Source organism: Pongo pygmaeus, chromosome 22 (genome assembly GCF_028885625.2).
Source record: "Pongo pygmaeus isolate AG05252 chromosome 22, NHGRI_mPonPyg2-v2.0_pri, whole genome shotgun sequence".
Classification (NCBI taxonomy): domain Eukaryota; kingdom Metazoa; phylum Chordata; class Mammalia; order Primates; family Hominidae; genus Pongo; species Pongo pygmaeus.
The window spans coordinates 57026101-57038705 of record NC_072395.2 but is presented as its reverse complement, the minus strand read 5'-3'; the positions used below and the strand labels follow the sequence as shown (position 1 = coordinate 57038705).

Genomic DNA, 12605 nt, shown 5'->3' with positions numbered 1-12605 from the left:
TTCAGACAACCTGTTATTTTGCCCCATCTGCTTCAGTATGCATTACTAAACACTAAGGCCTTTTTCTTACCAAAACACAATGCTATTATTACAACTAGCAAAAGCAACAGGAATTCCTTGGTATAACCCAATTCAGTCCATAATCTACTTTGTCCGTGTTTTCTTTCCATAATCAACCTATTCTCAGTGGCTATTCAAACATGCTTAACGTTCTACCACCACCCATGACAAACGATCAAAACACACCTGCCACTGCCAAGATGAAAAAGGGCTCACGCACTACAACCTGGCAGTTCCGCTTCTGAGGGGAAGCGTCGTGTGTGTGCGCGAGCGTGTGTAATACAGTATAACTTGACTTAAAAGTGTTCTATTGGCATTGTAAAATGTTCAAAGAAGAGATTTTAGTATATTAAGAAGTGTTTGTCTGGAGTCTGAGGCCAAGATGAAGCCGTTTGATGGGAGTTCACAGCCTAAACAGCAGTCCCAAGAGCGGCCTTTCTAGGTGATCTCCTATCAAATCCCCAATTACCTCTGTTCAGACATGGGACAAACTCCCACCAGTCTCAAGAGGGGCCATGCTGGGACTTCCTGGGGCTCTCAAGCCACAGGGCAGAAAAGATCCCAAATACACAGATGCAAAAGTGCCAGCCATGGGCCCGGGTGCCCATAGGTCCTGGGAACTGAAGCAATGGAACCATGTGCTAGAGGCCCACTGAAATACCTCCTCCTCAGAAGCTTCTGGCTGGAGCACAGTCTGAATGTTTCTGAATCCAGCAAAGAATGCAGATTTGCCTCAGGGCTTGAAGGACACCCAGAGTTGCAGTAGGACAAAAGGGGCTGTGCTGAGACCTGCGTGTGCCTGAGCGCTGCTCTCGGCTGCTTCTGGGAAGGAGAGTGGCTGGGGGAAAGGACAGCCCAAGGCGAGCAGCAGGGGCCTCACCTGGCGGCACCTGGAGCTCAGGCACAGGGACCAGAACCGCGGAGCCTCTTCAGAGAGACATGCGAGCACTGGCAGTGCCTGGAGCCCAGGCACAGGGACCAGAACCACGGAGCCTTTTCAGAGAGACAAGCGAGTACTGGCAGTGCCTGGAGCTCAGGCACAGGGACCAGAACCGCAGAGCCTCTTGAGAGAGACACGCGAGCACTGACGGCCAGCTGGAATCTGACAAGGGGGCCAGGGCCACCATGCAGGGAGGAAAGCATCGTCATGACAGATGGGATAGGGACACCTGGTGGGTCATTTGAAAAGAACAAATTTGGACCCTACCTCTCACCATACACAAAAATTAAGTCAAAGTAGATCACAGACCTAAATGTAAGTGCTCAAATTACGAACATCTTGGAAGAAAATGCAGGAGAAAATCTTTTTGACCAAAGGCAATGATTTTCTCGGTCCAAAGCAAAAAATTCAAGCAATAAAAGAGAGAGTTGAATTGGATTTCATCAAAATTTAAAACTTTTGTGCTTCAAAAGACAACAAATGGAAGAAAATATTTGCAAATCATATATAAGGACCTGGTACCTAGGATATATAAAGAACTTACAATTCATAATAAAAAACAAATAACCCTATTTAAACAGGAAAGAATCTAAACAGACATCCTTCCAAAGAAGGCAGAAAAATAGGCCACACGCCCACGAGCAGCAGCACAACATCACCAGCCACTGGGGAAACGCCCGCCAAATGGGACAGCCACAACCAAAAACACAGTGAGACAAGCGCTGGCAGGACACACAGAAGCTGGGACTCTCTGGGTCCCAGCTGGAATCCACTATGTTGCTGGTGGGAATGTAGAGCCCTCTGGAAAAAGTTGGCAGTTGCTCAAAAAGCTAACCACAGAGTTACCCTATGACCCAGAAATTCCACTCAGGTCTTTACCAGGAGAATTGAATAGATATGGCAACATACAAACCTGTACTTTGGGCCAGGCACAGTGGCTCATGCTTGTAATCCCAGCACTTTGGGAGGCCAAGCGGGGTGGATCATGAGGTCAGGAGTTCAAGACCAGCCTGGCCAAGATGGTGAAACCCCGTCTCTACTAAAAATACAAAAAATTAGCCAGGCCTGGTGGCATGTGCCTGTTATCCCAGCTACTCGGGAGGCTGAGGCAGGAGAATCGCTTGGACCTGGGAGGCAGAGGTTGTGGTGAGCCGAGATCATGCCATTGCCCTCCAGCCTGGGAAACAAGTATGAAACTCCGTCTCAAAAAATAAATAAATAAAATAAAAATAATTAGCCAGGTGTGGTGACACGTGCCTGTGGTCCCAGCTACCTGGCAGGCTGAGGTGGGAAGATCATGAGCCCAGAAGGTCCAGGCTGCAGTGAGCTATGATTGTGCCACTGCACTCCAGCCTGGGCGACAGAGTGAGACCTTGTCTCATAAAAATAATTTGTTTATATATAAATTATTATTATAATATATACTATTATTTGATTTAATTATTTAATAATTTGTGATTTTATTTATTCATTTAAATTTATTAAATAAGGAGAGTTATATAAAACATGAAGGTCAAAACAATTTGTCTTGGATAGAAGAAGATAGAAAAAAACTGCTAATATCAAAACTATAAAGACAAACACTTCAAATAAACATTGTTTGATAATTTCAAATAGTAAAGAGAAGAAAAGGAAGTATCACAAAATTGCAAAACATTAAGTCAAATAATCTCCCTAAAGGAACACAGCACACACCTGTATCTACTCACCTAGCTCAAGGCTACTCTTCATTCCACACTCAAATTGGCTTCTACCAAATGATGCACAAGTTCTAAGAAAATCTTCACAATATTCAGCTAGCAGATTTTCATATGTTTTCAGCTTTTCTTTGGAAAACTAGAGATATGCCTTAGAAAGCAATGCCCCTGAAGATGAAATGACTCCAAGAAATATTTCCAGGGAGCTACTAAGTCAACATGAGAAAGGGAAAAAGATAGAAGAAAAAAGGAATCTTTGGGCTTTCCAAATGACAAACGCTCCTCTTAGAGATGCCCCCAGGAGTGTGGGCATCTCAGATGTGTCACTTGAGAAGGACCTGGGGTTCTAAAATAAAGACGGTCAATGATTCAACTACCCCAACAACTGTTTTTCTCCAGCTGCTCCTTCATTATGTTGACAGAAGCTGTCTATTCAGTTCTTCAGATTATAAAGAACATAATGCCATCTTTCATTTTTCCACCCCACCCTCCCAAAATAATACATCACTTACAAAAAAGTTTTCCACTTTAAATTCATAAGCATACGGCTTTAAGGAGATAGACAGCTGCTCCTCACAAGCTGGGGAAAATCCGACAGAGAACCGGCAGTGCAGAGAAGGAGGAGGATCTTCTGTCCACTTGAGTTCCCAGACGAAGAACACCGACTGCTTGCTGTAGATGGACTGGAAAGAGAGTCGGGGGTCACTGTTCACACAGCACCATAACCGCAAAGAGGACACAGACACTGCAGCGAAACACACACCATGCGAAGGGTGCTGAGCAGACACCATGGGCAGGCCCCTGCCTCAAAGCATGCCTGTGCATGCTGCTTTAGGCCCCACAGCACCTGTCCCTGCCCTGACTCCCTTTGCCTGGCCTTGTCCTAGCAGAAGATTGTACAAAATTGGTAAATCTTTAATTTTTTATGATTCCATAAGTTTTATATCATATGAGATCATTAAAAAGTAGGTTAATTTTTTTCTTTTTGAAACGGAGTCTCGCTTTGTCACCCAGGCTGGAATGCAGTGACGCGATCTCGGCTCACTGCAACCTCCGCCTCCTGGGTTCAAGCGATTCTTCTGCGTCAGCCTCCCGAGTAGCTGGGACTACAGGCGCTTGCCGCCATGCCCAGCTGATTTTTTGTATTTTAGTAGAGACGGGGTTTCACCGGGTTGCCCAGGCTGGTCTTGAATTCTTGAGCTCAGGCAGTGCACCCGCCTCAGCCTCCCAAAGTGCTGGGATTAGAGGTGTGAGCCACTGCGCCCTGCTGATTTTTTTTTTCCCTTTTTTAGAGACAGGGTCTCACTCTGTCACCCAGGCTGGAGTGCCGTGGTGCCATCACAGCTCATTGCAACCCAACCTCCCAGGTTCCAGAGATCTTCTCACCTCCGCTTCCTGGGTAGCTAGGAATACAGGTGTGTGCCACCATGCCTGACTAAATTTTGTATTTGTAGAGATGGGGTTTGCTATGTTGCCCAGGCTGGTCTCAAACTCCTGAGCTCAAGTGATCTACCCACCTGGGCCTCCCAAAGTGTTGGGATCACAGGTGTGAGCCACCATGCCCAAAGGATACTAATTAATATATAGCATATCCCATGCGCTCCAAAACAGGGGAATATATCATCAATTAATTAAACAGTACATCTTGGCTAGAGTTGGTGGCTCATGGCTGTAATCCCAACACTTTAGGAGGCCAAGGTGGGTGGTTCACCGGAGGCCAGGAGTTCAAGACCAGCCTGACCAACATGGTGAAACCACATCTCTATTAAAAATACAAAAATTAGCTGGGCATGTTGGCGGGCGCCTGTAATCCCAGCTACTCAGGAGGCTGAGACAGGAGAATCGCTTGAACCCGGGAGGCAGAGGTTGCAGTGAGGCAAGATCACACGATTGCATTCCAGCCTGGGCGACAAGAGCGAAACTCCATTTCAAAAAAAGACAAATAAAAAATTTAAAAATAAGATAAAAAGTAAATCTTTACATCCAGCCAATTATTTTATATTTAAATTATTTTAGGAACCAGCACAACCTAATGTAGGGGCTGAACACCGCTATTACATGTAAAGTCCGCACCTAAAAGCACAGTGACGAGCTCCAGTAATATCTGAAAGAGCTAAAGGACTAGTGGGGGAACATCCTTTGAAAATGCTAAAGATTCAGACATCCATTAAGAAAACCTTTGATCTCTAAACACTCAGCATTTACTGCCTAAAAACACACGTGAAAGATAAACGGAAAAAGCAAGGTCAAGATTCATCCAGGCAGCGAGGCATAAACAGGAAAAGCAAGGTCCAGATGCAGGCACGAGCATGGCTCTTTTACAAAGGCACCAAGGTGTCGGGCACCATCGCTCTGGCACTGGCAGGCATCAGGCTCCGGGCAGAGTGGAGCAGTGCCCATGGAATCAACAGTGCGTTCAAACAGAAGCTTGGATCTGCACACGTCTACGCATAGAGTGGGACCAATTTCAGATTTAATTCTTCTAAAAAGAAGAATAATCCATCCAGCCACCCACTTACTCAGCAGCAAGCCCTGATCCAGCCTCAGGGCAGCCGGAGGAGCTGCACAGGAGTCTTTACTCATCAGCAGTGCAGCTGTTCTATCTAAATGCTCAGTCGCAACACATACTACATCATTTCCGCACGCTCTGGTTCTCTGTTGAGAAGTTTATGCTCAGGTCTACACAATGTTTACCTGCTGGGACTGCGTGTTCAGTGGTACTAGTTGCAGGTCGGTACTATCACCGGTATCTACAAGATAACTATCTGACAGCTGAAAGTCGAGTTCTGACAAATTCTGGACACAAACTTGAACATATTTCCTAAAGTAGAAAAACAAAAAGTATTATTTTGATATGTAAGAACTTTATTAAATATATCTTAGCTTTGTTAAGGAGACCCCCTCTGCCTGGGGAATCAAAAAAGCAACAAAGCAAAGTAAGCTAAGTTGTTGCGTAAGTTTCCCTTCAGATTTCACACCGAAAAGTGCCAGAAAATAAACCTTTTTGGCCGGGCGCGGTGGCTCACGCCTGTAATCCCAGCACTTTGGGAGGCCAAGGTGGGCAGATTATGAGGTCAGGAGATCGAGACCATCCTGGCCAACATGGTGAAACCCCATGTCTATTAAAAATATAAAAATCAGCCAGACATGGTGGCATGTGTCTGTAATCCCAGCTACTCGGGAGGCTGAGGCACGAGAATCACTTGAACCCGGGAGGCAGGGTTGCAGTGAGCTGAGATCGCGCCACTGCACTCCAGCCTGGTGACAGGGCGAGACTCCATCTCAAAAAAATAACAAATAAAAATAAACAAACGTTTTTAAAGAGGCGATTTCTGTGAGGAAATGGAAGAAAGAACATAGTTTCTGACCAGCCTTGTTAAGTGATCATGGCTGGTCACCCTCACTGGCCTCTGGGGAGCCACGAGGAGAGAGCAGCAGCCCTCCTCATTACGGGTGAAGACTCTCCATTGAGAGATGACAGGCGGGGCTTATATCCATTTCCATTACATGCAAAACTTTGAAAATATTAATAATAGTTATTATTTTTTGAGACAGAGCCTTGCTCTTGTCGCCCAGGCTGGGGTGCAATGGCATGATCTCAGCTCACTGCAACCTCTGCCTCCCGGGTTCAAGCGATTCTCCTGCCTCAGCCTCCTGAATAGCTGGAATTGCAGGCGCCCACCACCATGCCCAGCTAATTTTTGTATTTTTAGTAGAGACGGGGTTTCACTATGTTGGTCAGGCTGGTCTTGAACTCCTGACCTCGTGATCTGCCTGCCTCGGCCTCCCAAAGTGCTGGGATTACAGGCATGAGCCACCACGCCCGGCTGAAAAATAATTTTTTAATAAGGTTCTTTTAGAGATTATTGATGTTTTTAACCATTAGTATCTATAGTTCCCTTTGCTGTGATTTGAAGGGGAAAAAAGCTGCTAGTATAATGTTCCATTCTAAACATGGTTCTGACATTTTTGTTTCCAAATTATCCACACATCATCAATGGATAAAAAGTTGTGGTAAGAGGCCAGGCTAGCATCCCGAGCCCAGTGATCAATGCTAGCACCGTCACTAAGGTAGGACACCTGGACACCGTGGGCCTCCCAGTGCAGTCAACGGGAAGCACACAGCCCCGCCTGCCTCAAAGCAGAACTGGAGTCTACTCAAGCCTTTAGGGCATCTGTTTTCCACTGGGGCACGTCCGCCCCACCCAGAGGACACTGGACAGTGTCTACAGACATCTGTGGCTGCCACACCTGCAGGTGGGGAGTGCTACTGGCATCTCGTGGGAGAGCCTGGGGTGCTGCTCAACACCCTACAGCACACAGGACAGCCCCTACAACAGAGTTATCTAGCCCAAAATGTCACTAATGCTGAGCTTGAAAGCTCCTGTTCTAGAGGTTGCAGGCAATTGACAAGAAATACAGGGACAGGGGAACTGGTTAACAAATCCAGCCAGATCCAGAAAGGCGGGCACCTGGCCTGCATGTGAACAAGTCGATGGCCTGAAACCAGGGAAGAAAGGATGAGCAGAGATCTAGTGGCCTGATGGAGATTTTGGATCCCAAGTCACACAAACCAACCATAAAAGGTCATTTTCAGACAGTTGGGAAAACCTGAATATGAACTGGGTGTCACAGGATACCAGGGAATTGTGGATTTTAAGAGACGAACAACGGCCTTGTGGTCACATAAGACGACATCCTTGGTCATCACGAAGGCCAGTTTTGAACATTAGGAACCTCCACTTAGAAGAGTCCGGGGAAAGAAGCCAGGGCCCGCACGCCACGCCTCCGTTACCGTGTTCCTGAGGACAGCAGGGTGTGCGTGGTCCTGAAGGGTACGCTGAAGGTCAGTGCGATGACCGTGGAGTAGATGGACCACGGGCAGTCAATCGACACCTGAGGAGGAAGCACAAAGACACTCTCAGACCACTCGCCCGATGGACAGCACAGCCACCACCACTGCTGCCCAGATACACCTGCAGTGCCTGCCCACGCCCTAGACATTTTATTATGGCTTCAACCACTCATTATCCAGGCAGCAAAGCCTTACCCAACACATACACAAACCAACGAGAAATAGGAAGCTACGTATACAGACGAGAAACGAACGCAGAACTGGCAAGACGTGCACACATCACCAGAGTCATCTCAGCGGCGGAAGAGCACAGCCGTCCTCTAAGCAGCAGACCCACCTGCTGCTCCCATACGCGCAGGGCCGCGGAGCCATGCGTGTTGCAATGTGCACAGGGTTTTGACAAAGTGCTTTCAGTCATGTATTTCCAGATGACATGAGCCAATCAGTAACTACTCCACATTTAATGAATTATCTAAGCATTTAATCCATGGGAGGCTGAATATGTAACTGAAAAGCAAATCAGTTTAGGGGCACAGTGAGGACAAAGCTATTACAGCCCTAAGGGCAGGAAGGAAGCGAGTCTCAAGCCTTATTCCCCACAGGGAAGAGGTGAATACCCCAGCACACAGCACAGGTGCCACCAGCGCCAGGGAAAAGCAGGATAACACGGCACACAGCACAGGTGCCGCCAGCGCCAGGGAAAAGCAGGATAACACGGCACACAGCACAGGTGCCGCCAGCGCCAGGGAAAAGCAGGATAACACGGCACACAGCACAGGTGCCGCCAGCGCCAGGGAAAAGCAGGATAACACGGCACACAGCACGCGTGCCACCAGCGCCAGGGAAAAGCAGGATAACACGGCACACAGCAGAGGTGCCGCCAGCGCCAGGGAAAAGCAGGATAACACGGCACACAGCACAGGTGCCGCCAGCGCCAGGGAAAAGCAGGATAACACGGCACACAGCAGAGGTGCCGCCAGCGCCAGGGAAAAGCAGGATAACACGGCACACAGCACAGGTGCCGCCAGCGCCAGGGAAAAGCAGGATAACACGGCACACAGCAGAGGTGCCGCCAGCGCCAGGGAAAAGCAGGATAACACGGCACACAGCACAGGTGCCGCCAGCGCCAGGGAAAAGCAGGATAACACGGCACACAGCAGAGGTGCCGCCAGCGCCAGGGAAAAGCAGGATAACACGGCACACAGCAGAGGTGCCACCAGCGCCAGGGAAAAGCAGGATAACACGGCACACAGCACAGGTGCCGCCAGCGCCAGGGAAAAGCAGGATAACACGGCACACAGCAGAGGTGCCGCCAGCGCCAGGGAAAAGCAGGATAACACGGCACACAGCACAGGTGCCGCCAGCGCCAGGGAAAAGCAGGATAACATGGCACACAGCACGCGTGCCGCCAGCGCCAGGGAAAAGCAGGATAACACGGCACACAGCACAGGTGCCGCCAGCGCCAGGGAAAAGCAGGATAACATGGCACACAGCACGCGTGCCGCCAGCGCCAGGGAAAAGCAGGATAACATGGCACACAGCACGCGTGCCGCCAGCGCCAGGGAAAAGCAGGATAACACGGCACACAGCACGCGTGCCACCAGTGCTGCATGCTCCTGCTGAGCTAAGCGCCACCGTCGCGAATGGTGAATGTGTGTGTGAGTTAAGGGAAAGACACTTCCGCGGGTATCTTCAAAAGCTGAACATTACAACATTCCTCTTCAGGCGTGGACTTGTCTGGTGACTTCGTGCTTTGGAAAGACGGCATTCCTTGCCCTTTTCCCCCGCTGCTCTTGGGCGTATACTGCGACCCTTGGGCTGTTTCAGAGCCCTCAGCATTGATTTCTGGGCTACAAGACTTGGGCACACCCTGAGTAACATGATGCAGCGACACATTCCATGAGCTGATTTCCTGTGGCTCTGGGACCGAAATCACATCTTTCTCAAGAAACTGTCAATAAGTACCAGCACCAAAGCCTAAAATGAGACAGCTCCTCCCTGGCTGAGCTTATGAGTTTCAGTGGACAGACACCAAGGCACACACGACACAGACCTCCTCTGGCCTCGTCATCGGTCTAATGGACATGACCCAAGTTTTACGCCCCTCATGCCTAGGCCGGCCCTAACCTCTTACAGCAAACTCCCTGGCCCCTGGAACTGAGAGGGAAACGTAGAGCTGGCTTGTCTCTGTCCTTGCAAAAAATGCACCTCTTATCTAAGAAAGGGTGATTCACAGATAGAACTGCTAAACACATGCCCAGGGCATCGGGAATCAGAAGGAGCCAGGCTAACAGCAGGCATCACTACTTCGCCTTTCCCAGCAGGCAGGCTGGCGGAGGAGGCCCCACAAGCTAAGCTCCTCCACTGTCCCTACTCACTTTGTGGTCTGTGGTAACCATGCAGCGGCCAGTTCTCTGTTTGTCCTTATGCTTCCTATGGGGCTCTGCCATCCCCAGCATGTCACTCTCCCCTCCGAGTGCTGGGGCTGAAGGTAAAGAGAGAACTTCCAGTTCAAATTCGATCACGTGGTACGCAGGCGCAACGGGCAGACTGATGCTCGTGACCTTGTCGGAGGACTGAATCCGGAGCGCGGCCTCAGAAGACTGTTCTACGAAGGACAGAAAAAGTCACTTCAAAGCTGTTCCCTCGGTTTCACTTGTCCTTTTCCTTACAGCAGGTGATGGCCCAGCAGTGAGGCCACTGCTCAACTTCTCCCACTCCTGCGCACCTGGCCGGCAAACCCAAGAACAAAGCCCCTAGGACAGAGCGGCCCCGTGTGAAAGCCGGCAGGCAGGCGCCCAGACCCATCATTGATCTCAATCTGAAGACAGGAAAAGGGCATTTCCCACGGGGCCCACCCAAGTCCTGTGTAGGTCCCTGCATGACCTTCTCCCGTTCCAGCTCATCTGCAGATCCACCCCCACCCAGGGGAGCACGGTCCTCCCCTTCCCCTTCCTCGTGGCTGGGAGGATGGGAGTGCTCAGGGCTCTCAACAGCACCTACAAGGGCTGCTCTGCGTTTGCTTCTCGGGAGCAGGGCCAGCCCGGGGTGGACAGGGTCTGGCAGGCATCGCCATGGAACGTGACCCCAGCCGTGACCCCCATCTCCTAATCCTCAGCCAGATAAGCACTGCTCGGCCACTCAGCGTGTGAACCACTCTCAGTTTATCACCTCAAATGGGACCCCAGCACAGGCACCAGGCCGCAGTACTCCTATGGAACGCTGACTCCAGACACTGTTGAGGGGCGCTCAGCGGGATGGCAGCAAGGCCAGGCTCACCCTCACACCCACACGGTGCAGGGCAAGGTGGGTATCCTCCTTGGGCCTGGGTGGGAGGCACCTCACCTCTCGTGTTGGAGTAGACCACAGCCCTGCTCTCCGCCTGGCACAGAATGAGCATGGCTTCCGCATTGCTGAGCTGCAGGCTGTCTCCATTCTTTATTGTATAATGGCCGGTAGTGACAGTGAACTTGACTTTCTGAGGAATGCCTGCCAGAAGGCTATCTAAAGGAAAAGAGATCACGGCTCAGCACCATTGCCAACCAGAAGACAGCAACTTAGGGCCTGCAATGGGGTGAGAGGGGCTCTATTTCTTTTACTATGAAAGATTTGCTCCTTTGGGATCTCCATGAATTCTCTCTACTTCCATCCCCTTCTGCCCTAACTTTTCATCTCAATGATGTGGACCACAGGGTTGAAGGAGAACCTTGCTGGGGAAAAAAGAATTCTGTGAGTCAAGGAGTCTTATACTCATCTTGGTTTAGCAAGTCAGGGATTATGATCATGACTACGTCTCTGAGGGTCACAAAATTTGCCTGCCAATAAGTAGTAGAAGAGAATCAGATAATGAGGCTTAAGAAGAGACTGTAAAGAAAACTTGACTGTGCTGGTGCTGTTCAAATATTCAAAACCTTCTTTGGCTTTTTCAGCTTCAGGCCACGGGCTTTTGGGTTAAGAACAGTCAGCAGTCAGGTGGCTCCCCCTCATTCCAAGACAGCAATGAGGGGCAGGAGTGAGCTGAGGCCTCTGAGAATCTTGCTGCAGGGAAGACAGAAGGCAGGCAAGATACCAGGACCAGGGGGAGAGTGGACAGAGACAGGGGACACTAGGCAGGAAGCAGGAGCCAGGCCATGAGCCTGGCACTGCAGCCACCGGGCCATGGGGAGGGCAGGGCCTGCTGGCTGGTGCTTCGGCTCCCCTGCGGGAATCGAGTTCAGCTTCTCTACACAATGTTCCAATGGAAGAATCACTGGAGAGACTGACTGCTGTGTCCCACATCTGACAGCCTTTGCTGGTGGCCACACAAGAGGCACGAATGCAGAAAAATAGTGGGAAGGGGGGAACAACAGAAAAATACCCTTTGTGATTTTTTTCCACATAGAAGAAACAGGCAAATAAATAAACTGTTGCTAGCCTGAACAAAGGAGACATTCACTCACTCTTGTTCAGCTGCCACATGTTCTTCAATCATTTGTTTATAGCAACTCCTTCCAATTTTAGAACTTATCAGAAAGGACAATAGCTTTGAATTTCTCAAATGCCATGCCAGATGGACAAGTTTAATCAACGCTTTCAAAGGAAAACTTTTTTTTTTTTTTTTTTAAGAGATGGAGTTTTGTTCTGTCACCCACGCTGGAGAGCAGTGGCGCAATCACAGCTCCCTGAGGCCTCAAACTCCTGGGCTCAGGAGGCTGAGGCAGGAGCCTCAGCTGGGGCTCCAGCCTGTAGCTGGGCTAGAGGCCGTGGTGCACCACTACACCCAGCTAATTTACTTCATTTATTTTGTAGAGATGGGGTTTTGTCATCCTGCCTGGATTGGCTTGCCCATGCTGGTCTCAAAGCCTTGGCCTCCCAAAGTGCTGGGATCTGAGTATAGATCCTAACTAAATCTAGTGTTTAGCATTTGAAATGTACTTCTAAGCAAGAAATTATATACATATTTATGAAACCCTGTGGTAGACATTAGCTGCTTCTTGGCTAATGTGACACTGTAAAATACACATGTAGTTTTCAACCCCATTTCCAGGCATAGCAGCTCCCAAATTCCTTAGAA

General features: G+C 49.4%; 1 protein-coding gene across 7 annotated transcripts in view; it reads right to left on the bottom strand.

The window, feature by feature from the left end:
- The window catches only part of TRAPPC10 (trafficking protein particle complex subunit 10), a 96077-nt gene that overhangs the window by 8691 nt on the left and 74781 nt on the right, over positions 1 to 12605 (bottom strand). For all 7 annotated transcript variants that reach the window (XM_054468393.2, XM_063659716.1, XM_054468395.2 and 4 more), the window contains 5 exons: positions 10898 to 11056; positions 9931 to 10160; positions 7493 to 7593; positions 5392 to 5518; positions 3210 to 3380 (listed from right to left, as the gene is read on the bottom strand). In XM_054468393.2, coding sequence (XP_054324368.1) covers positions 3210 to 3380; positions 5392 to 5518; positions 7493 to 7593; positions 9931 to 10160; positions 10898 to 11056 — 788 coding nt within the window. The remainder of the gene's footprint in view (positions 1 to 3209; positions 3381 to 5391; positions 5519 to 7492; positions 7594 to 9930; positions 10161 to 10897; positions 11057 to 12605) is intronic.